Source organism: Pediculus humanus, genomic scaffold (genome assembly GCF_000006295.1).
Source record: "Pediculus humanus corporis 1103172107423 genomic scaffold, whole genome shotgun sequence".
In the NCBI taxonomy this organism is placed as follows: domain Eukaryota; kingdom Metazoa; phylum Arthropoda; class Insecta; order Psocodea; family Pediculidae; genus Pediculus; species Pediculus humanus.
This window is the reverse complement of record NW_002987047.1, coordinates 617,443-642,892: the sequence shown is the minus strand read 5'-3', so window position 1 is coordinate 642,892 and position 25,450 is coordinate 617,443. Positions and strand designations below refer to the sequence as shown.

Sequence of the window (25,450 nt, the reverse complement as noted above, 5' to 3'; positions counted from 1 at the left end):
TAAATAATTTAGAAATGTTAAGGTATGAATTTTTCTTTTTGTTTTCACCTTAAACACTTTTCGCATAAGAAAAATTATAAAAAAAAAACATTATTTAGAGGGTATAAACAAAAATTTTTACCCAAATGATAATAATAATAATAATGATAATAATAATAATTAATTTTTATAAAAACATAAAAAAGTCATTAAAAAATAAATAAATAAATAAATCAATTAATGAGAAATTGAATTTTTCGGTTATGGTTTTTTTTTTTTTTTGGGTTGCTTAAATTTGTAATAAATTTATAATAAAACAACAACAACAACAACAACCACAATAACAACCGAAAGCTAACAGTAATATTTCTCCAGTTTTTATATTTAACTGCTGGATAAATAAATAAATAAATAAATGATTTCTTAATCTCATGAGATGAGATCGTCCATTTTTTTTTTTTTTTTATTTGAAAAAGAAGGACGACGACTTTTTTCATCTTTAACCGTATTTAAAATAAATTTTTCCTTTTTTTTACGGTTGCAAAATTTAAATAAAAATTTATTAAAAAAAACTTTTTAAAAAAATTTAAATAAATAAACAAACAAAACCAAAAAAATGTTGCTTCGAATAATGTTGTTGTCGTTGTAAAAAAAAAAAAAAAATGTTTTTCAAATGTTTATTTATTTATTTTTATGTTTTTGATAAAAATTTTTATGTTTCTCTTACTAACGAAAAAACAAAATTTAATATAAAAAAAAAAAATTATTAATTACATAATAATAATAATAATAATAATAATAATAATAATAACCCCGACAAATAAGAGCTTTGTCGTGTTTAAGAGTGACCATAATAATAATAATAATAATAATAATTTAAACGGAGAATAAATTTTTTTCTCTGTTTGTTTGTTTTTTATACAAACACAAAAAGAATTAAACCAAAGTAAAAGTTTTATATAAAAAATTTCCAAAAAAAAAAAAAAAAACTAAAGTTTCCATCATCATTATTATTATCATTGTTATTATTATCATTTTAATAAAAAAAAAAAAGGGGGGGAAAAAAAAACTTTTTTTTAGGGCTCCGTCAAAGATGTAAAAAAAAAAAAAAAAATCGATAAAAATTTCCCCTTTCTTTTATATTTTAATAGAATGCAAATGATAAGACGAAAAAGATAAAAATTCTACGACTCCCCTCCCCCCCAATTTTTTGTTTTTTTTACAACAACAGCAACCCTTCGAATAAATCAATAAAACGATTTACGTATCTTTTAACCGCACGTAGCAAAAATAATATTTTTTTGTTTTTATAAAATTATTATTATTATTATTATTACTACTACCTAAAAATAATAATAATAATAATAATAATGATAAAATTTTATTTTTTTTTATCCTGCCAAGATTTCTCTAAATTTTTTTATGAATGAATAATACATTTTTGTTTGTTAATAACTTTTTTTTTCATTTTTAATTTAAAAATTTTTTGGATAGATTTCAACGTTCGAAATTAATTAATTTCAAATTTATATATAAATATAAATATAAAAGGAAATGATATTTAAAATTAACCAACTAAAAGAACTCATAAGAAAATATTTTAAACATTTACTGCCCCCTCCCCCCACCTTTTTTTTTTTTTTAATATATATATAAACAAAGAAAACATCTGGTAAAAGTTATTATTCTTCGATTCATTATTTAAATTTCATTTCCTCCACGACTTTTACTCGAGGGATGAAAATAAAATAATTTTAAGGGAGGTTATGAAATTTCTCATTTATTTTACCCCTCCCCCCCCCATTTTATCGATTGATCCCTTATTATTATTGTTATTATTTTAAAAAAATTTATTTATAACTTCCGGTTTGTTTTTTTTCATTTTCAATTTTTTTGTCGATTTCTTCTTCCCCCCTTCCCTCTCCTCCCGCCAAAATTTTTTTCCGAAAATATTTAAATAAACGGTCACGTGATTTTTATTCGTGCATTTTATTTTGTAATTATTATTCATTTGTACTTTTTTTTGTGAAATAATACTAATAATAATTATCTTGCGATAAATTTTTTTTTTTTTTTTTTTTTTAAGGGGGGGGGGAAGTTTTAACTCGCCTCGTTAATTCCTTCTTCTTCTTCTTTTACTGTTTTGCCTTCTTTTTCGTTTTCTTCCAATTCGTCATTTTTATAAAAAAGTGGTATGTTACAACCCGTGATGCAATTGTTTTTGCCACAGTATTTTACGACGGTTCTCCAATAGGGATATTTGGATAAGGTAATCGGATTTCCTAAAATGACGAGAACGGCTCGAGCTCTCGTTAGTGCGACGTTTATGCGTCTGGGACAAGCCGTGAATCCCAAAGACTTTGCTATGTTATTCGGAGTGTGTAATAAGGAACTCCTTACAACGGATACGATGATTACTAATCTTTCTTGTCCTTGAAATTCTTCTACCGTACCTATTTTCGGCGGCGAAAGATTCAATGCTTCCAAAAGAAAACGAATTTTCTTTATCTGAAATGTTTCAAGGGGGGGGGAGGGGGAAAAAAAACTCAAATTATAATTTATACAAGAGATATTTTCGAAAATGTTTCAAAGTTTGTTTGATTCTAAATTATCACCTGTTTCGAATACGGAGTGATTATTCCGATGTCGTCACTCGTTAAACCCGCATCGTAAAATTTTTTCAGGTACGTTGCCGTCTGCCAAACTTCGTGCGGATTAAACCACGATGGCGAATCTGATTCTTGATAATTTTGTCCCAGTACACTGTGAAAAACTAAAGCGCAACCCTTATTTTTATTTTCGTTAACGATGTTGCATTTTTTTATTATATCTGCTTCGGGGCCTTTTTCTTGAGAAATCGTCGGAATCAATTCAGAATTGTAAAACAACTGACTAGGTAAATCTAAGATTTCAGGTACGGATCTAAAAATTTACACACACACACACACACACATATATATATAATTTGTTAAAAATTTACTATTTAAATCATTACAAAAAAAAATACCTGTAATTAACATTGAGTTTCGTGATAAATCTTGGGTCAAAGCCTAGAGTGCCTGGAAAAGAATCAATATCCCTGCAATATGGAAACGTGTTAAGAAGGCGTTGCATTAGACTAACATTTAATCCATACTCAACAGCAAATTTTCCAAAACACACAGGACCCAGTTGTTGAGGATCACCAAAAAGTACGACCCTACTATTTGTAAAACTTTGGAAACCTTATCGAAAAATTTTTTTTCTCAATAATTTATTTATTTTTAAATAACGAAAAAAAAAAAAAATTAAAATTTGCATACTAGCTGGAATCAAAATTTCTGGTTCGGTTGCTTGTCCAGCTTCATCTACTAGAATATGAGTAAAATGTTCTAATGGAAAAGCCAAATAATGAAGGTAACCAACACTGGAACAGGTTCCCACGGTGATTCTATGTCTTCCTATGAGTTGACTAGCCGATGATATTCGTATATTTTTTTTAAATTTTAAAGATTCGTTATTTTTCCCAGTATCATCTTCTAAGGAGACTTCAAAGAGAAATTAATTGAATTAATGGCTTAGAAAAAAAGGATAAGTGAATGAAAATGACAAAAACTCTTCTTACCGAGTGTACTGTAAGGCACTAATTTTGGAGGAACTTTGTCTTGAAGAAACCTTTGAAATGCGATTAACCGAACAAGCTGACCTGGTTTAAATTTTCCTATTTCAATGAGACGTTCGCATATCAAATCTGCAGCACTGTTTAATGGGGCACACACGAGCAACCTGCTTCCGGGTATTAATGTATAAATTTGTATGATTAATTCAATCAAAGTGCTTGTTTTCCCTGTACCCGGAGGTCCGAATACGATGTACGGTAAAGGTCTGCCCTGACCCTTTAAAACATTTATTACAGCCATTTTTTGTCTTTCATTTAAGTTTTTAGAATGCCACATCAATTCAGGTTTACAAGAAGAAATAACGTAACCGTTTGAATCAATGTCTTTTTGAAATTGATTTAAATTAGTATTTGAAGTATCTCTCGGATCAACGGATTCATTTTGAACCTTGAATTCAACTTGTGGTTGTTTTTCACTTACAGAAGATGGAAATACCCATTTAAAACCTAAGTTATCAATAGCTCTGTCGATGGCATCATGACATCTTTTCATGTTACTAACTCCAGGTTCAAAAGTTATATCACATTCACTTTCATCGTAAAGTTGATGAAATGATTCGTGAAATTTGAGTAGAACTTGATGTTTATGAATTTCATAAACATATCCTACTTGGCAAATTTTTTCAGAAGACCATGGCTGAGTAAGTATGGCTTTGTCTCCAATTATTAAAGAAGGCCGCGTTTCACTTAAACCATTTATTTCTAATGAAAAGTAATCACCTTTTCGAATGAGGAAAACTCCATTTTGATTAAATACCGTAAACCGACTTCTTAAATCTATTTCTTCTAAATAAAGAAGTAAATGAAATCTAAAAAATTATTTATTGCCATTTTGTTTAATCGAAAAAAAAAACTTAGTCTTATTACTTATAATAAATTATTAAAAAATAACAATATATACCTGTGAACGTAATTGGATTCATTTAAATTTTCTTTTAAATAAGGAGCGTATTCCAAGAGACATTGTCGTGCATCCTGTATTTCTTTTTCATATTCATTATCTCCAATTATGGCATTCCATAGGGCTTCAGGAATTTTATAGTTTTTTTTTTTTTTACTGATCATAAATTTTGGTTTTGACCAAGGCGTGGGACCGAATAATGCACACTTGCCAGAAATGTTTTCTTTTTTTGGATGTTTTCTTTTAAATTGTTTCAAAACAACTGTGTCAATTTTGCAATTAAGAATTTTATTCATTTCTTCATTGCTACAAACATTTATAAAAACTTCTTTTTTAACAACATAATTATCAAAATAGAAAATACATTCTTCTTCGTTTAAACCTAAAAACTTTCCAAAACATTCAAAAGTAATTGTATGTTTTTTATGTGGTTCTATTTTAATACCATTACTCGATTTAAAGTTTTTTAACTTGAGCTGAGATTTTTCTAAAGAGCAAACAAATTTTATTCTTTTTAATATTTGAACTGTGTCTCCTTTGTTACAAATATCCATTTTAAAATCTTTACAACCATTGTATGGAATTTCTATTTTACTAATTATCGGTTCAATTATTATATTATTTTTGTAATTTGATGTTTTTTTATTATTATTATTATTTAAAGAATTAAATGTTTTTTTTTCAAAATCACTTTTTAATTCAATAGGCCAAACTTCTAATGCTCTCCATTTGTAGTTTCCTGAAAATTTTAAAACTTAAATAAGACATGTTTTATAAACGCTTTAAGTAAAAAACTATGTTATTTCATTTACTTAAAGTTGTAAAGTCGAAGTTAATTATTTTTCACAAATTTTATTTTAAGAAAGTTTAAAAAATGATGTAAAAATTAAACCACAAAACTGGAACAAAAAAAGGTGAAATAAATCGCAAGGAGTTTATTATTATTATCATTTAAAAAATGATTAATAATTTAATGAAGTAATCAAAGTTTTTCAAAGAAATTTTGTGTTTAATTACCTTGATCACTTTCAATGGCTTTATATTTTACTTCATCTCCTAAAGCTGGAATAAATCCTTTACTTTGTAGTTTTGTAAAATAAATCTGATTATTTATACACCCTAGTTTTTCAGACCAGAATGTAATTCTACCACATCCTTCATTAGTAAGTACAGGTTTAAGGGATGTAATGTTTAAAATTGTACCACTAAGATCGATACTTTCTTGGTTGACAGACACTACAGCTTCCAGTGACACCCAGTCTCCTTTAAAAAAAGTAATCGATTCATAAATATTTAAAGATTTATTGAAAAGCATATTTTAAAAAATTATAATTTCAACCTTCAATAGGTACAAAAGTTGCATTTATTTTATCTAAGTCACACCATAATTTAATGGGTTCTATTAATAATTTCCTTCCCTTTTTCTCAGTAACTATTCCATTAATTACTCTTTGCAACGCGTTCAAGTTTTCTTCTACTTTTGAATTTGAATTTACTTCATCAGTATTGGGTTTGTCTTCCCAGTATTCATTCACTAAAGACAAAATATCTATAACTCTTTCGGATTCATTCTCTTTAAACTTAAAAGACCGGTAAGTAACTTTATCTCCTTCTCTTAGTATAATAATTTCTGGAACTTTATTTAATTCAAAATAAACTGAATTGTCTAGCAATCCAAAATCATTTCCTATGTAAGTGACAGTTCCGGTTTTAGTAGAGCATTTAAAAACTTCAACATCAATTTCGGCAGGTTTACTTTGACCGAGTAAACATAAAGAATTATTCTCATCCTGACATTCTTTTTCAAGTTCCCAATCGACTGTGTCATTTTTATTTTGAGAAAGCTCTTCAATAATTTTGTCAATGTTTTCTTCTGTTTTTGGTGACTGTTTATCAAAATTAAAAACAGTCATAAAAATATTTTTTAAAGTTGATAACATTTTGTATATCGAAGTTAACATAAAGTTGAGTAAAGTAACATTTTTTTCATGCAAAGTTTCAACAAGTGAAAATTGAATTTTTTTCGTGTCAGTAGAAAACGGATCTGTTGTTTGTTTTGTTTATAAAAGTTAGTAAATAATTATTTTGTTTCATTAAAAAGTTTTCTAATGATTTTTTTGAAAAAATAGTTTTAATAACAATTCTGACAATGTTTTTTCTTGTGAATGCCTAAATTATCTTTTTATTACATTAATTGGCTTTTTGTATTAAACAATGAAATACTTAGTAACGTTTGATTGTTAACAAAACAATTTTAATTATTTTAATCTCCTTTTATGTAATTTCTGTGAATAATTCAAGAAAAAAAATTTCTTTTAATAGAATAATTACTTTTAAAAATAAATAATTATCAGTACAAAAATTCATTATGGTTAAAAACATTTCGAAAATAATAAGTAAGAAGTTTTTGGATATTTTTGGTTTTTTAATGATTCATTTGCTATGACAACAAACGTAGCAACGTTCATTCAAAATTTTAAAAATAGTTTACTTTACATTGTACAGTATGGCTAATGAAAAAAATGTGTTTGTGCTTTCACGTCCTCATGGAGAGGGCGAAGTCCAATTTTGCTGGCAAAATACCAGTGGTAGTTTATTGGCAACTGCAGGAATAGATTGTACAGTTGGATTATTCAATAGGAAAGGTTTACCTGTGGAAAGAATAAAATTACCAGGTCAATGTACAGCTTTTTCATGGGATGCAGATGGTGATTTATTAGGAATCATCAATGCCGCCACATCGAATCTTATTCTATGGGATGCTAATACTCAAAAAAAATGCTCCGTAGACTTAGGTTTGAGGGACACTTTAACTTGCTTAACCTGGGCCAAAACTTCAACATTACTTGCTGTAGGAACAAACAGAGGAAATTTAGCAATATATAACCATGTAACTTGTAAGAAAATTCCAATATTAGGAAAGCACACAAAGAAAATTTCCTGCGGAGTTTGGAGTCAAGATAATATTTTAGCATTAGCATCTGAGGACAAAACAGTTTCTTTAAACAATAACGAGGGTGATACTTTTTGTATCATCTCTCTCAGATTTGAACCTTGTCAAATAATGTTCTCCGATATGAAGTTAGATGATAAAATCGGAAGAGACAATACTGTTAGTATTCTTGTAGGTAAAAAAACATTATTTCTTTATAACCTAGATGATCCTGATAATCCTATAGAATTGGCTTTTCAACAAAAATATGGATCTGTTGTTGCATATAAATGGTTCGGAGATGGCTACATTCTCTTGGGCTTTTCTGCAGGTTATTTTATTGCAATATCAACCCATATTAAAGAAGTCGGTCAAGAATTATTTCAAGTAATTAATCACAGGGATAATTTAAAAGATATAGCCATTTGTCAACAACTTGAATTAGTTGCTTCATGTGGTGATAATATGGTTAAAATTCATGACATGAATAATTTGCAAGATACAGCAAGTGTATTAACAATTGAAGAAGCAAGTTGTATTGAAAAAATATCATGGTCTGATGATGGTCAACTACTTGCCATTGGTACCAATGATGGATCTATTCATGTACATTTATCCACTTTGCCAATAATAAATGATGTATGTAATTTAAAAATAGCAGTTTTATCCAGCATAAGTTTAATTACTATTTATGAATTCAGTGAAGACAGTAATAAGCCTGTCCTTAATAATTTGGAGTTACCAGTTGAGCCTGAATTTATAGCTCTTGGTCAATATCATTTGTGTACCGGTGTCAATAATCGTGCGTGGTTTTATGACTTAACACAGTTTCCCTCCGAAAGTAATGGCCCACTGTTAATTAAAGACAGAGAATATTTAAGTAACATAATTAGTATAAAATTAAATACTGATTATGCTAGTGTTCTCTATTCTAATGGTAGTCTTCAACTACATTTAATAGAAACTCCTAATGATGACTCAGATGAAAAAGAAAATAAACTGTTTCCGGAAAATGATATTCGAGAACAAATGAAAATTTCCTCACACCAATTAACGACTAACTTTTTAATATTTGCCACCAATCTTGGACACATAAGATACTTTTCATTAGACGATTGGAAATTTGCAACAGAATTTAGGCATGACTCGGGCATCAAGGATTTATATAGTGATCCGTCTGGAACTCGTTTAATTTTTTTAGATGAAAAAACAAATTCTTATTTGTACAATCCTATTATAGATGAATATTTATTAATTAGTGATTGTCCTAGTCCTCTAGTTGGCGTTATTTGGGAAGTAAATGATCGAAATACATTTATAATGTTCGACAACACAACCTTGTTTTCTTATTATTATAATAAAGATTCCATATATGGGACTAGCATAACTAAAGTTGGAACTACAAAACTTCCGTACAAACAAGTACCTTTGATGCTTCACAACAGCGAATTACATTTGGAAACTCCCAGTGGTAAATTAGTTCAAATGATGCTTAGTACTAGTCACGTGCCTGTTATAAATACTAGTGATAGTAATAAAGATTTGCTCAAAACTCTTAAAAAACAGCTAGCTCTTTTGCAATACGAGGATGCTTGGAGACTTTGCGATCTTCTCAATGACAACGACTGTTGGAAACAATTTGGAGAATCCGCATTAGTTAACCTGGAATTGGAATGGGCTATAAGAGCTTATAAATGTCTAATGGACGTTGGAATGGTTTGGTCATTGCAAAATATTCTAGAATGTGAGGATAAGAACGCCCTTTGCGGTCACATTTCAATGTTTTTAGGCCATTTTGATAAAGCCGAAGAATGGTATTTGAAATCAAGCGAACCCGAATCGGCCTTAAATATGCGCAGAGATTTATTACAATGGGATCGTGCTTTGCATTTGGCAAAAAAACTGGCACCTCTTCAAATTCCTTTTATTTCGAGAGAATATGCTTCCCAGTTAGAATTTATGGGTAGTTACAGTGAAGCGCTTAATCATTTTGAAAAAGGTTTAAGTGGTTTGGTTAACGATAAATCGGGTCTTGCTCCTTCTGAACTAGAAAAAAAATCACATAAAGACTCTTGTCTCGCGGGAGTTGCTAGAAATAGTATTCGCGTGGGTGATGTACAAAGAGGTGTTCAAATAGCGTTACAAGATAAAAGTGTACAATTAAAAACAGAGTGCGCGGAAATTTTGGAAAATAAAAAGGCATTTTCGGAGGCTGCTTTATTGTATGAAAAGGCGGAGAATTGGGACAAAGCAGCTGCCATGTACATCAGATTAAAAAATTGGTCCAAAGTTGGAGAATTGTTTCCCAACATAACATCTCATAGAATACATTTACAGTATGCTAAGGCAAAAGAAGCCGATGGAAATTACATGGAAGCCGTAAAAGCTTATCGATTAGCCAAAGAATACGATAGTTTGATAAGAATTTATTTAAATCATTTGAACAATCCTCAAGAGGCCGTAGCGATTGTACAAGAAACTAATTCACTTGAAGGTGCTAAACTTGTTGCAGCCTTTTTTGAAAAAATTAATGATTTTGCATCGGCTATTAAATTTCTAGTTAAAAGCGAATGTTTTGATGAAGCTTTTCAATTGGCGCGAAATCGAAGTCAAATGGAATTATATGGCGAAATCCTTAAAGGTTACGATAGGCCTTCGGATTTTCGAAGTCTGGCCGTTCACTTTGAAAGCGAAAGAAATTCATTTTTGGCAGGAAAATATTATTATTATGCCAAAGAATATGGGAAAGCCCTAAGGCATTTAATGAAAGTTGTAAAAAACAATGCAGAAGAAAGCGAAGCCATTAATATGGCTATTGAACTCGTCGGAGTAGCTAACGATGATTCTTTAACCAAACAGCTTCTCAGTTATTTGTTAGGAGATACCGATGGTATGCCTAAAGATGCAAGATACTTGTTTAAATTGTACATGGCACGTAAGCGTTACAGGGAGGCAGCAAAAACAGCCGTAATTATTGCCAATGAAGAGCAGATTAACGGAAGTTATAGAGTGGCGCACGATATGTTATATACAATGTACTTAGAACTTAGCAAAAACAATATCAAAATACCTCAAGAAATGTATTCAAACCTGATGCTTCTTCACTCTTACATCCTCGTGCGACTCCACGTAAAGCAAAACAATCACATGAATGGAGCGAGATTACTCATTCGCGTTGCAAACAGTATTTCTAAATTTCCGTCCCACATAGTTCCCATTTTGACATCGACGGTTATCGAGTGCAGTCGTGCCGGATTGAAAACTTCGGCATTTAATTACGCAGCTATTTTAATGAGATCCGAGTACAGGTCTCGAATCGATCCGAAATATTGTAAAAAAATTGAAGCCATCGTGAGAAAACCTGCAAAAGGACAAAAAATGGGTTTTATTGAAGAAAAAGAGCCTCAGGCTCCGTGCCCGATATGTAATTCACTCATGCCACAATATGATCTCAATTGCGAACAATGTAAAAGTTTTTTGCCTTTTTGTATAGCCACGGGACGTCATATAGTCAAAGACGATTTGACCGTGTGTCCCAATTGTGATTTTCCTGCTATTCTCACCGAATTCTCTGCATTAATAAAATCAGAAGAATCCTGTCCGATGTGTTCAGAATCGATATCTCCGGATAATTTAATTAAAATTTCCGATCCTCAACCGTACCTTCAATTGTACGCGGGAGATTAAATAAATGGTAAGTGCATTAAAAAGAATATTTATAATTCTACCTCTAATTTTTTTTTTTTTTTTTTCAAATATAAATTAATTAACATTTATATTGAAATTAATTCATCGCTGGCATAAATCGATTAAAACAATGGTGTTCGGTTGAGTAAAAAATAAATTTAATTTTATTCCTTCCTACTCATGTTAGAGCTCTTCATTTATTTTACCTAAATTTAAAGAATTGACCTAAAAAAAAATTTAAAAAAAAAAAATTTCTTATTAAATTTCACACGCCCTTGTCTTCTACCCCTCGATAAAAAAATTTAGGAAACAAGGATTCTTACAACCGTCATTCTTTTTGGAATTCTGTTTTCCATAACGCTGTTTCTTTTCCATGGGAAAACGCTTGATTTTCTTCTTTCTTCTCTTTCAGCCGTTTCTCTTTCTACCGTAAAACAAAAAAAAAATTAATTAATTAAATTGATATTTAATTATTGAATTTCATAAGTTTTTTTTTTTTTTTTTTTTTTCGGTTACCTTCCTCTGCCTTCATTTGTTGAAATATACTATTAAACAATTTATCCGGTTGAATTGCTCGAGATTTTCTTTTTTCAATTGCAGGATTTTCCTGTGACGTCAATAAAGTTTCATCGTGTTCGTTTTTCATTTCTGTGCTCGTTTTAACATTTTGCTTGTTGAATTGTTTTCTTGCATGTTCTAATTTTTCTCTAAAGGTCATAGCCTAACAAAAGGTGTAGGAGGAGAAAAATTAAATTAAAAAAAAAAAAAATTTACATTGAATTTTTATTAAGAAAAGGGGGAAAATCGAAAAAAAAAAAAAAAACATACTTTTTTCTTTTTTAGTATAGTTAGAGGAGTGTTCGAAAGCAAATGACACATGGTTTCGAATCTGTGAAGAAGCATTGCACCAAATTGTATAACCAAAAGTGATGCAAAAAATGATATGAATATTAATCCGACAGGTTCCAATTTAAGATAAGTTTTCGTTATCGTGATCTTTAAAAAAAAAACAAAAATAATTATTATTATTATTGATTGTAAAACTTCAACTACGATAAATTATCGAGAATTTCGTATTATAAAACTCGCTCACTTCGTAAGTGACAGGATTAAATGTGATGTTTGCTTTTGCTTCGAGTGGCCATTTTATATGAATTTGATCTTTATTTACTTGAAGGAGAAAAACAACGACTACATAGAGAGCATTCAACATGAAAAAGGTAACCACAACTTTGTCTCGGAGTTCGCGTAAATTTTTTTTCAATTCAGCCTACAATAATTCACATTAATTTATTAATAATAATAATAATAATTAGGTTGATTCATCAATCGCCATTATTTGCTCGGAAACAAAAAAAATTGGATTGGTGTGAAAATAGATTAATTAAAAAAATTTTTTTATTTTTTTTTTTGCCAAAGACCGACAATTAAAATTGTAAAACAAAGAAACTCAATTATTTTAAATTGTTTTAAATTTAAAATAATAATAATAATAATAATAAATTCAGTGAATTACGTCATACATCGTATTATAAAAATACATATATATTTTTTTTTGTATATACCTTTGACAGGTATTATGAAATACCTGTTTTTCTTTGTCTTCAACCAAAGGTTTTAAATAATTTTTAATTAATTGACTCCAAAATGTTATTTCTTGCGAACTTAAAACTTCAAATTTTGATTTTCTAAGATCTTTGTCTTCTATCCAATAAGGATTAAATAAATCATCTCTCAATTCTTCTTCGTCAACACCTTCGGATCCTTTTTACAGAAAAAAAAAGGAAAATAAATTGGATTAAAAAAAAAAAATTTTAGAAATTTTAAAAATTTTTAATGAAGAAAATAATATTTACCTTTAACCAAAATATTTTTATCTAAATATTCTTCGTTGTTTGTATCTAAATTTAACCATCCTGTTTCATTAACCGTCGATGACATGGATTGATTAAATTGATTTGATTCTAAATTTTGCTGTATTTGAACGCTCCTGTAACGAGTTATACATGTTTATTTATTCATGTGAGTTTTAAAATTTTTATTTTTTTTTTTTTAATTTTACCTTTCTATATCATCGATTTTTTTCTTTAAACCATTCAAAGTTTCACCAATTTTAATATATTGATCGGTTGTCGAATTGGGCTTTTCATTCGTGCAACACATGCATTTAAATACATTTGATAAAGAAAATTCCAAAGCTCCCGACACTTCTTTTTCTTGTCTACTTTGAAAACTATCGAGCAAACCGAAAAGTTTAATTTTTTGAGCTTTTTTTTCTGCTAATTCTGTTTCTCTTTTTTCATTCTCTAAATCCTGTTATTAAAAGATAATATGTAAAAATGAAATTTAAAAAATTAAAAAAAAAAAAATTTTCAATTTAATTTTATTTACTAAAGACACGCACAGTTTTGGTTTTCTTTTTTGCTACTTCTCTGGTTCCCCATGAAACCACGTTTAAATTACACACAGAATAAATGATCAGAAGCAAATACATGCTGGGTATGGTGACATAATAAATAACTCCACTCAATAAGCATAATATTTCTTGAGGATGCATTATGCCAGCTATTGCAATTTCAGCAACTGTCGTGAATAAAAATAATGAAGAAGGTGATAGAAAACCGTCGTCTTTGATTTCCATAATAACTCCAACTAAAACAGCCATCATGATAAGACCGTACCCCAAACTTATGACCAAAGCAGTTATTAATTGAAATTTTCCCGATGTGAATAAACAACAAAGTATGAAAACGAAAATAGGTATTAAATTGTAATACAGAGCCGTCCAGTTGTCAATTTTAAATGCTGTATTAAAAGCTCCGACAAGCATGAGTAAAATCGTGCCTGGTCCGAGAACGGTACCGACAAGTAATAACATCTAAAAAAAAAAAAAAAGATTGTTTAAAGCAAAATTTTATTTGAAAAAAATATTAATTTGAGGTAATGAAAAAAATGTTTTACTAGCCAACCTGATATGCAATGTAAGGGAGTGAAATATCATTGTTAATTTGAATGGTGCGCTTATAACTGTTGAGTAAATCTAATAGATTAGCTAAAGTTGAAGGAATCCAACGTCTTCTTTGAGTGTAGAATTCATTAAAAGATTCCGGACAATGTGTGTAAGCATCGCTGGCTGCAGAATATTCCACACGATAACCTCTTTGAAGAAGAAGAGTGCAGAGCCAGCGATCTTCCCCTAAAAAAAAAATATTTTAAATATTGTGATATAATGTTAACAATATTTGCAAAAGAACGTCGTATGTCAATCTAAAAACAAACCTTGATCGTACTGAACGTAATGTCTTGCTTCTTCGGCTTTCGTCGTGTACCTTTTAATAACATTAGAACTCATTAATGCTTTACCACGAAAAAGTGAAAAGCAACCGGGACTGCACAAAACGCAACCAATCATGTGTTCCGTAGCTTTTTGAAGCCAATGTCCGATGGCATATTCAAACATTTGATACCAAACCATAAAACCTTAACACAAAAAATTTATTTAGAAAATAAAAAGAGGATTTATTGTAAGCATTACGTATTTAACGTACCTGAACCCACGGGATGAATTCTTCCACAAGCAGCTCCCAAGCCTTTATTTTTTTTCATCAAATCTACTAAAAGTAAAACAGCATCGGGTTTAAAATCAATATCACCATCTAATGCCAATAAAAATGTGTTTTCTGCTTTTTCCATTTTTTTTTCATATGGTATAGGCAATTCCATTAATTTGTAACCCAAAAGATAATACATGTACATGACCTGAAATAAATTAAATAATTATTTGAAATACTGTCAATCTTTAAATTGGAATTTTTAATATAAAAAAAGTTTTATATAATTTCATACTTGACTCCATCGTTTTTTATGACGAATTTTATCTTTATCTTTCAAGTGAACATAAAGTTTATTATCTCCCGGCATTGTGTATTCTAATCTACCTCCATAAGGTGTGGAATATTTTAGTGGGGGTTTGATCCAAATATCATCGGTCCCGTAAACATTTTTAGTTGCTTTTTTAACAATTTTTAAAAAGTCTTTTACAAATCCGTTAACGACGGTTCTAGCACTTTCTTCGTTTTCAATTTCGAAAGCATCGTCAAAAAAAACGTGGGCTAAAAATTAAATTTTTTTTTTTTAAACTGCAAAAAACTTTTTTTAAAGTTTAAAACATTTACCCTCGTAAGTGTAAAAATTTGCTTCCGCTTCCGGATCATCGATAATTGTATTTTTAGCGCTCATTTTCAAACATTGATCATTATCCATTCTTAAAAGAGATTTTAACATTTCTAACATTTCCGTTCGCGTTTCGTGCCACATAGTAGCACAAGCTATTATATGTGGAGGCATTACTTCCTTTTTACCAACCGCTTCAAACTTTAAAATATTTATTAAATAAATTTTATTTAAAGACAAAAAAAATTATAATTTCAATGAATTATTATAATAAATAATTATTTCTTACTTCATCTCTTCTTCTATTCAGAGCTATTGATTGATCTACAAGAAAAGCTGAATACATTGGAATTGCAAAAAGTTTTTCAGTCTTTGATAAACGTTCACATCGTGGCATCCAAATATGAAATGTAATCCATATTTGAGACATGACCCAAAAAATCCAAAGAATAGCAAACTAAAATTATAAAACATGTAATTAACAAATTAATTTTTTTAAAAAATTTTATTCAAAATATTTTTACTTTAAAAAAAAAAAAAAAAATTATCTAATACCTCATTAAAGAAAAATTTTTTTGCATTGTAAATTTGTGGAGAATTGAAAAAAATATAATTTGGTAGAAAACTTGAGAAAACGGAAGAATTTTCATTTTTAAATTCTGTTGAGACAACTATCAGGATCACAGTCGCAGGTACAACAAGGGCACAAGGTAAAGCAAAACTAAACGGTTGAATCATAACTCGGCAGGCAAATTTTCCTGATTAAAAATTATTTTTTTTACATATTTAACCATTAAAATTTTTAACAATAAAAATTTACTCTCATATATTCTCGCCTGTTTAACTTATTTAAATACTTAACCTAATAAGAGGGTCATTAAGTAGTTCGCAAACTTTTTTTTATTTTTATTTTTTTGTTATTTTTTTTAAATAAATGTCGTACCGAAGACATAGCAGATGTAAGCAGAAATGACTTGCGCTCCTACAATCCACCAAATTTTATTTCCGATCGATGGAACCGGATATTTGCTACCCGTTAAAACTTGACTCGAAATTTCTACCTTAAACAAAAAACATTTTAATTTTGATTCCTTTTTTTTTTTTTTAAATAATAATTTTACTATACCTCGTAGGCCATCATTGTTCTTTCACTAAATGCTTCTGAAGTTTTTTGAAAAAAATCCATAATATCATAATCGTTAAAATGTAAAACAAAAAGACTTGATATAAAAAATATTAAATATTTCCATATTGATATTCCTATATAAATCTTGTACAAAAAAACTTTTTTCTCTTGAAGTATTTCTTTGATTTGTGCTAAAAATCTTATGAATCCTAAAACAAACTGAACACGTTGAAAAACCATTAACATTTTAATATAATTTTTAATCAATTTTACCTAAAGGAGATTCCTCAGAAACAAAATTCATCCACCAACTGCAAGACATTAATAACAAAGAAATCGGAATGAGCCATAATTGACTGCTACCACCAAAAACCAAAGGCCAAGTAATTAAACCGCTGACTTGAAAAATAAGAGCGAATACATTTCCAATAAGTTTAAATTTTTTTGGATGAAGGATGGCATTACTTGGTATAAGACCTGCAACAAATTTGGTGTGTAAAACTAAACTATTGAAAAAAAATCTTAAATTAAAGAAAATTGTATTATTATAATTTATATTTACTTAAAAATCCCGGGACCACACACACACAATTAGTCAACATGACTCCTTTTGCAACATCTATGTAAGGAAGTACTCCGAAAACAAATAATGCCAAACCAAAAGCGTGTAATGTTTCCATTACGGTTGTAACAATGATAATATATTTTACAGAAATAGGCTCCCTTTTAATTTCATCATTTTCTAAAGGTTCGTCAACATCGACATATCCTTTAAAAATAGCTATTCTTACGGATCTAAAAAATGTGCCTATTTCGGGTATCAACAGCGAAACAAATATTGCCCAAATCCATAAATACTTTTCTTCCAGTGGCAATTTCAATCCTAAAAGTAAACTTCCCATTTGTACCGACACCATCCTATTGGGAGTGAGTTGGGATGTCATCAACAAAACAATAGACTTGGCAAGAACTGCTCCACCGAGAACCAAACTGAATGTTATAATATACGCAAATATTTTAATGATTTGAAAGGATGCATCGATGATTGATGTATCTGCCATCGATATGCTAACACTTTCTTGATGAACATCTTGAAATTTATCCCAATTCGGTAGTACTTTTGCTTCCCTGAAAATTAAAAAATATTTTAAAATCCTGAAAAAAATTTACTTATTAAAATTTGTAAAAATTCAATTACTCTTCATCTGTTGACTGTGAGCCTTCATCTTCATCGGTTGATTCCTCATCTTCAATATCTTCTTCGTACAAATTTGATTCCTTTGTAATAACTGATTCTGAAAAAAACCTTTAGACAAATTATAAAATTAAATAAATTTTAAAAATTCATTAAAATTAATATTACGCAATTTACGCTTTAATATAATTTTTCTCCTTTTTAAATTAATAAATTATATTAATTCGTAAAATAATGTATCATAATATAAATCTTGTAAAAAAAAAATTACAATTTGTTATGTACTTACATAATTAAAAAAAAAAAAAATTGAACCGAAAAAAATTAATTTCAGTTAGTTTATATTTATTTAATTAACAAAAAAAAATAAATAAAATTAAACATTTAAATCGTCATTAAAACGCAATTGAATGTACAAAAAAAAAAAAGAAACTTTTGCAAAAACTTATTCCGATCATCTAAAAAATATAAATCTTGATAAAAGATTTAGACAAAACCATTTATCACATCAGATTAAGATAATGAAATTTGGTAGTAGCGATGATAATAATAATAATAACAAAATAAAATGCGACGTTTTTAAAAACAATAATTTAAAAAAAAAAAAACTAATTACTTATAACTAGAATTTTAAATGTAGACTTTTTTTTGGAAATCATTTTTTACATCATTTTCATTGGAGAAAGTGATGTAAAAAATATTTATAAGTATGTACCTAAAAAAAATATATATATATTATAAAGTAAATTTTTCTAGTTCTAAATAATTACACAACTAAATGATTTTTTAGTTTGCTGAAAATTACAATTTAAATTTTAAAAAAAATTACAATTTTTTTTGTTTAATGACATTCACAAATAATTTTTTTTAGCTTAATTCTAAGCTAATTTTACAAAAAAATAAATTGACCTTGCAGTTTTTAAAAAAAAAAAAATTATTTTCCCTTTTTTTTCCTGTATTTGTTAGACTCGGTTTTAATCTACCTGAGTGCATGAGTAACACAGGATTTAGATTAGATGATAAAAGTTTATTTAAGGTTTATTGAAGCTGGTTTTTTTGGATAATGAAACAAGGCCAATCATAATACAAATAATACCATTAAAAAAAAAAAAAAAATCTAAGTCTTCAGTTTTCTTGTTTCACAATTAAAAAAATATTTTTCATTTTACTGTAATTTTATCTGAGTCATCTTGACAAAAAAAAATCATATTTGCTACATCATCCATCTGAATTTATTTATCTTTAATAGTTTTAGTTTATCATGCACCTCCTGCCTAAAACTAAAATTCACTATTAGTTAAATTGTTAATTTTTATTTAAAACAATAAAATAAAGTTATGAAGCTTATTTATAATTAATATTGATTAATTAAATCAATAAAAACTTTTTATTAACAATAATAAAGAAATATTTATAAAAACAAATTACTTATTTATGTATATGTATTAAATACATATTCCTTGAGCTTTTTATAAAAAAAAAATAATTTGTAAAATAACTAAAAAGTATTTTTAATGATAAACAAACCTAATCTATTTCAAATAATGAAGTTGCAAAATGATTTTTCCGTTTAAACATACCAAATGAACTACTTGCATATCAATATTTGAAATTCATTAAAAACGAAAAAGATTTAAATGAGATTGAAAGAATAAGTTGTTTACATAAATTAGAATTTTTTTTTTTAAATAAACAAATGTACACACATATAAATAAGAAATTATTTGTAAGAAGATTACAATTCCTCTTTAGAAAATTCTTTCATTTGTTTTTTAACGGATTCACATAAAGATTCGCTATAGGGCTCAAAGTGTAAATAATTTGGGTCTTCATTTGTAGGCTTTTCATTAATTTTTGTTTGACTTTCTTCAACACATAATTTCACCAATTTTTTAAATTTCTCATTGTCTTTAACAAATCTGAAAAAAAAATTTATACAATCCTTTATAAATAAAAGTAATTTTAAAATAAATATATATACATGTATGTCAATTAATATTTGGTTCGACATGAAATTATTTATACTAACAATTCGGATGCAACATTATTTGCAGGAGATTTTGTATCGACTCTGTAAAATATCCTTCCAATGTATTGTAAAACTTGCCAAGTATGATTTACAGTTCTCTTCCACTCTTTAAATTCTTCAGATACATTTAATTCTCCTGTTTCAATATTTACAGCAGGATGAAACACATCACTTTCGAAAACAACTTTCTAAAATGATTTTTAAATTATTTTAGTTACATAAAGAAAAAACTTTTTAATTCTAAAATTTTTTTTACATACTGGACATGACCCATCCGGAAAATCTTCAGGAAAATGAACCTGAAAACGAAATATTCCTCCTTCGTATAAACCTTGTCTAACAAATATAACTCCAAACCATACTGAAAAAAAAAAAAGTAATTACAATGTTAAAAAGTGCTTTTGTTTTAACTTTTTGTTAAAAGTTCTTAAGTAGGAATACATGCCAAGTGGATCAGCATCAGAAGGAATAACATATATTCCAGTCAACTCTATTTTCTGAAGCATTCGGCTAAAAATAATTAAATTCATATGTGATAAATACTTGATATAAATTTTAAACTTAAAATGAATTCACATTCTTACTATTCTGCCATAATTGCATATTCCAAGAAATATGGTAGAAACATTTTGTTTCCTCTATTATTTCCTTCATAAGCAACAGGTCTCTCAATCATTTTCATTGACATTGATAAACGAGAATCTACCGAAGCACTTGGTTTTGAGGGGAGTACTTTTCGAAAAGAATCAGTTCTATGTAACCCGCTCGATGAGCTGACATTCTAAAAAAATTTTTGTAATATAATGAATATAAAATAAATAATAGTCACAGAATTATACAAAATCTACTAAGAAACTTGAAATTTACCCCTGATGCTTTGATAGTATCCATTCCATAGTCAGTTTAAAAATTAAAATAAATGGATATTTTATTAGGAAGACCTTTTCTTCTAATTTTTCCGTTAAAATCGAAAACTTAAAATACTGATGATTGTACTAATATACTTAATATCAAATACATTGCATTATGAATAAAGCATTTCTGAACGTACTCCGATATTAAAAATCTTATAGAAAAATTTTATTTAAAATCTAAATAATTAATTATTTATAATTTTTTAATCACTCAATACTTTAATTCTAATGATTTCAAACATAATCATTAATAAAAACTAACATTTTTAAATATTGTTAAAAAAATTATTTTCGAAATAAATAAATTTTTTAATAAGTTGGTACCAATTAGTATTAGTCGACAAAATTTTTTTTTTTACCTAAAACTCCTTCAAAATATTAAATATATTACTTTCAATGAATAAAAACATTCTGATTAATTCTTTGTCGTTTACGATTTCATGAATTTACTTTTGAATAAAAAAATTTTTTTAATGCTTTATTATCAGAAAAGATTTTTTTTTTTTTACCGGGTAATTAGTTTGTAAAAAAAAAAAACTTAAATGAATGAAAATGTCGTTAACTGCAATTCATGCAATCATTTTCCATTGTTGCGGGAAAAAAAAAAAAAAACTAAACAATTTGACGTAAGAATTTTTTTTTAGATAAGAATCCTTAATGATTTTGATTTTAAATTTTATAAATTTTATATTCAATTAACTATTGTAACAAAGTCTAGAACATTTTTTAATTTTACCTAAGTTTCCTTATAAAAAAAAAATGAACTTTACCATAAGAAGAATACAAAAAAAAAAATTCAAGTATTTACGTTAATTAGAAACATTTATCAGATCTCGAAGGTTTTTTTTTTAAATATAATTATTTTAATTGTTTAAACATAAACTAAAGTTTAAATCTCACTATTATTTTTAATTAGAAAAATAAAAAAAATTAACAACAATAAAAATTTTATAACTAATAGTTAGAGCCACGTCATTACCATCGCTAATTTTTGAACGGTTATAGAATAAAATATTTCCACAGAGTAAATAAAACCTTTTTAACGAATTTTCAAAATTTTCAAAATAAATTTGCGAAATCGTAATTTTAGTCATTTTTGGGGAAAAAAAAGACAATTTAAAAAGGAGTTAGGTCATACATACAGTTATAAATTCATTCTAAATGATTATAAAACGTTAATATATAAAAATATCTTATTAAATTTACTTATTATTATTATTATTGTATTTTTAAAATTAAATTCAACGAATGCTTAACGACATTTTTACGCGCAATTGTTTTTTTTTAATTTATTGTAAGAATTTTACGTTTTAATTATATATTTTAATTTGTACGAATCAAAATTTATTAATTACTATAATAAAGAAAGAACAAGAAAATAAAATTGCAATAAAAACAAAAAAAAAAAAGAAATGAAATAAACAATTTGATGAATTAACGACTGGCTGACTGACGCAAATTATTATGGTTATTATATGTTTTGTAATGTCATTATAATTTACAATTATTTATAAAATTTTTTTTTTTTTTTAACAATTACGTAATTTTTATTTTTTGTTTTTAAAAGCCGATCGTTATTTTAATTAAATAAAATAATTTTTTTTAAATGATGAAAAATTTCCTTATTTTTTTTTTTTTTTTAAATGTGATTTCATGTCGTTCGTTATATGAAAAAAAAATTTTTTTAAAAAGGTTTACTCAGGAAAGTACCAGATTACCGTCAGGTAAAAATTCAGGTAAAAAAATTCTGACCATGAGTACTTTAAAAAAAAAAAAAAAAAACCTTAAAAAGAAGAAGAAGAAAAAAAATGTTATCCTTAAAAATAAGTTTTTTTTTTTTTTTAAAGTTCAAAATGATATATTACAGTGACAAAATGGTTGTTGTCGTAAATAACAATTTTTTTATTTTTTATTTTTTGCCATGTTGTGCTTTGAATTATGTATATAATGAACCATGAAATTTGATCTCAGAAAATTCATTTATTATTATTATTATTATTATTATTATTATTATTATTATTATTATTTAATGTCTATTCTTTTACGTCATCACACAAATTCATTTTAATTATATTTATTTTTAAAACGAAAACAATATTTAAAAAATTAATTAAAATTCCTAAAAAAAATTAATTTGTTTAAATTTTGTTTAAATTTTTTTCTCTTGCAAAAAAAAATCATTTATTTATAAATAATTTTATTTTTTTGTTAATAACAAAATATAAAAAATATTTATATTTTGTTTAAAAACAAAAAAATTGAGGAAAAAAAAATAATAATAATTACAAAACACAAAAATTTTGCCCCTTTTAAAAACAACAACAACAACAAGTAAAATGTTAATGTATTATTTTAAAAAAAAATTATTATTATTATTATTACGTAAATAAAATTAATTACGTAATAAATAAATAAATAAAAAATTTCAAAATAAAAAATTTATTATCGAAAAATTAATGTAAAAAATTTTTTAAAAAAAAGTTTTACGTTGGAAATAAATAATTAAAAATTATTAAAAATAAATTAAAGTAATTATTTATGTAATTTTAACGGACATTTATTACGGGTAATAATTATTTTGACGGAGGTGGAGGGAGGGGGGTAATAAAAAAAAACATTACGTACGTGTTTGTTTTTTTTTTTTTTTACGTTCAAATAATTTTTTTTTTTTTTTTAAACGAATTTTTAAGGGAAAAAAAATTTTCACTTTTAAATTTTATTTAAGGACATGTTATTATTATTATTATTATTATTATTAAAACTTTCACTTTTAAAATTAAATATATATATATAAAAATTTAAATTAACGAAATTTCGTTTTAAAAAAAAAATTTTTTAAAAGTTTTATTTTAATTTTATATGATTGATGAGAATAGAAAATAAATAAAAAAAAAATTTATCATTAAGAAAATTTATTCGTTTGTTTGTTTGTTTGTTGGCAAATTTAACCGTGTGATAAAACAAACGTGAAGAGAATAGAATAAAAATTATTTTCTAGAAAAAAAAAAAAAAAAAGTATACGTCAGAGATTTCAATAGAATTTGTTTTTAAAAATTGAAAATTTTGACGTTGAGAAAAATGTTTACCTGGATTTTAAACGGTTGTAAATTTTTTTTTTTTTTTTAAATTAAGAAAGACGTCTGCAGGTTTTCTTTTAAAAAAGTTGAAATCAAGATTTTAAGTTTCTCCCTCGGTGAGTATAAGTTTAAAAAGAATAAAATATTAATTCATAAGTTAAACACGTATTTTTATTAAATAAGGTATACGAGGAGGGAGAAAAAGTATGAAGGTCATGGTATAATAAAACCTCCTACAAATGCTAATAAAAAAACTAGTAGATTCCTGTCAGTCGATGAGTGTAAACGTTAAAATTCAAAAAAAAAAAAAAATGGAAGTAAAATCAGTATTATCAGTTATCGCGATTTTTTTATTTTTAATTATTGGATTTGGTAATGCAGAAGAATGTCTTCGTGGTCCGGCATTAAAACAAAATAATAGAGTTACACTTTCGAATTGTGAAAAACCACCGTGCATATTAAAAAAGAAGACAACAACAACGGTCGATCTTAAATTTACACCAAAACAAGATGTTAATAAGATGACAAATTCCGTACACGCTCTCATACTTGGTGTTCCATTTCCGTTTATCGGAGTCGATGGTGAAAATGTTTGTGACAAAATTTACGATGCTAAATCAGGTGATAAGACGTCATGTCCGTTAAAAGCCGGAAATGAATATCTTTATAAGGATCAATTTAAAATATTGGATGTTTATCCCAAGATAAATGTTAACGTTCATTGGGCATTGAAAAATGAAAAAGATCAAGATGTTCTCTGTTTCGAAGTTCCAGCTAAAATTGTTAGTTAATTTTTTTTTTTTTTAAATAAAAAAACTTATTATTATTATTATTATTATTATTTATCCAGAACAAATTTTTTTTTTTTTTAATAAAAATCCCCCTGTTTGATTTTTTTTTTAATAACGTAAACAGGTACGATAATTTTTATGTTTTTTTTTTTTTTTTTTCTTTAATAAAAGAAACAAAATTTACAATTAATTTATTATTATTATTATTAATTAATATTTTGTGATAATAATATATATATTAATAAAATATAATTTAATTTATATTTAATAACGTATAAAAATTTATTTATTTGTTTATTAAATCCAATTTCCATTCGAATTAGTACCTATTATTAGTACCCAAGTAGGTACCAAATCAAAATAAGGAAAAAAACACATTAAAAATTATTATTATTATTATTATTATTATTATTTTTTCAGGTTAATTGCTTTCTAGTTAAGTTTTTTTATTACGTATCAGTGGCGTATTTAGTTAGTATATTAGTGGGTCAAATTTTTTTTTTTGTTTTAAACGAATAATATTGAAAACGTAAACAAAAATCAAATTGTTTACAAATAATAATAATAATAATAATGAAAGCCTGTTTTTTTGTTTACAATAATTAATACTAATTAAATAAATAAATAAATTAATAAATAAATTTATTGTTGTCTTTTTCTGTTTAAAAAAAAAAAAAAACGTTAAATTTACCCTTGTACGTTTTATTTTCCTGTTATACGATACTAACTAGTAGTAGTAGTATTAGTAGTAGTAGTAGACGACCTCAAAAAATTTTTTTTTTTTTTTTATAGTAATTTAATGCCAGGAATTTTATTACAATTATTTAGATAAATTTTAATGATGCCCCCTACCCCTACCCCCTACCCCCCCGATAATTAATTTTTTTTTTAAAAGATTAATTAGTATAAATAAAATTATTCCACGAAAAAAAAAAAAATTCGAACAGGTTTTTTAAATTTTCCAAGGTTATACATATAAAAAAAAAAT

General features: G+C 26.5%; 5 protein-coding genes across 5 annotated transcripts; 2 read left to right on the top strand and 3 right to left on the bottom strand.

The window, feature by feature from the left end:
- Positions 1–2,079: 2,079 nt before the first annotated feature.
- Phum_PHUM074090 (uncharacterized protein) lies at positions 2,080–6,478 on the bottom strand (the record flags this gene model as incomplete). The annotated part of the gene is made up of 8 exons (XM_002423561.1): positions 2,080–2,481; positions 2,595–2,901; positions 2,987–3,203; positions 3,282–3,506; positions 3,584–4,446; positions 4,539–5,277; positions 5,556–5,801; positions 5,878–6,478. 8 exons carry the CDS (start codon positions 6,476–6,478, stop codon positions 2,080–2,082), a joined length of 3,600 nt encoding a protein of 1,199 aa, XP_002423606.1.
- A 428-nt stretch (positions 6,479–6,906) lies between these two features.
- Positions 6,907–11,157, top strand: Phum_PHUM074080 (WD-repeat protein, putative; the record flags this gene model as incomplete). Its single annotated transcript, XM_002423560.1, has 2 exons — positions 6,907–6,934; positions 7,025–11,157. The coding sequence occupies 2 exons, from the start codon at positions 6,907–6,909 to the stop codon at positions 11,155–11,157; spliced, it is 4,161 nt and encodes a 1,386-aa protein (XP_002423605.1).
- A 302-nt stretch (positions 11,158–11,459) lies between these two features.
- Phum_PHUM074070 (chitin synthase, putative) lies at positions 11,460–18,310 on the bottom strand (the record flags this gene model as incomplete). The annotated part of the gene is made up of 24 exons (XM_002423559.1): positions 11,460–11,581; positions 11,674–11,878; positions 11,986–12,153; positions 12,251–12,427; positions 12,746–12,921; positions 13,014–13,147; positions 13,220–13,470; positions 13,562–14,035; positions 14,127–14,353; positions 14,437–14,637; positions 14,706–14,916; positions 15,004–15,269; positions 15,333–15,531; positions 15,620–15,787; positions 15,886–16,088; positions 16,274–16,421; positions 16,457–16,665; positions 16,730–16,933; positions 17,019–17,175; positions 17,215–17,584; positions 17,655–17,751; positions 17,829–17,848; positions 17,923–17,935; positions 18,268–18,310. The coding sequence occupies 24 exons, from the start codon at positions 18,308–18,310 to the stop codon at positions 11,460–11,462; spliced, it is 4,443 nt and encodes a 1,480-aa protein (XP_002423604.1).
- Positions 18,311–19,386: 1,076 nt separating this feature from the next.
- On the bottom strand, positions 19,387–20,571 carry Phum_PHUM074060 (fused toes, putative; the record flags this gene model as incomplete). The annotated part of the gene is made up of 6 exons (XM_002423558.1): positions 19,387–19,570; positions 19,681–19,868; positions 19,941–20,041; positions 20,126–20,190; positions 20,265–20,461; positions 20,548–20,571. The coding sequence occupies 6 exons, from the start codon at positions 20,569–20,571 to the stop codon at positions 19,387–19,389; spliced, it is 759 nt and encodes a 252-aa protein (XP_002423603.1).
- A 3,411-nt stretch (positions 20,572–23,982) lies between these two features.
- On the top strand, positions 23,983–24,595 carry Phum_PHUM074050 (Ecdysteroid-regulated 16 kDa protein precursor, putative; the record flags this gene model as incomplete). The annotated part of the gene is made up of 2 exons (XM_002423557.1): positions 23,983–24,453; positions 24,587–24,595. The coding sequence occupies 2 exons, from the start codon at positions 23,983–23,985 to the stop codon at positions 24,593–24,595; spliced, it is 480 nt and encodes a 159-aa protein (XP_002423602.1).
- Positions 24,596–25,450: the final 855 nt, after the last annotated feature.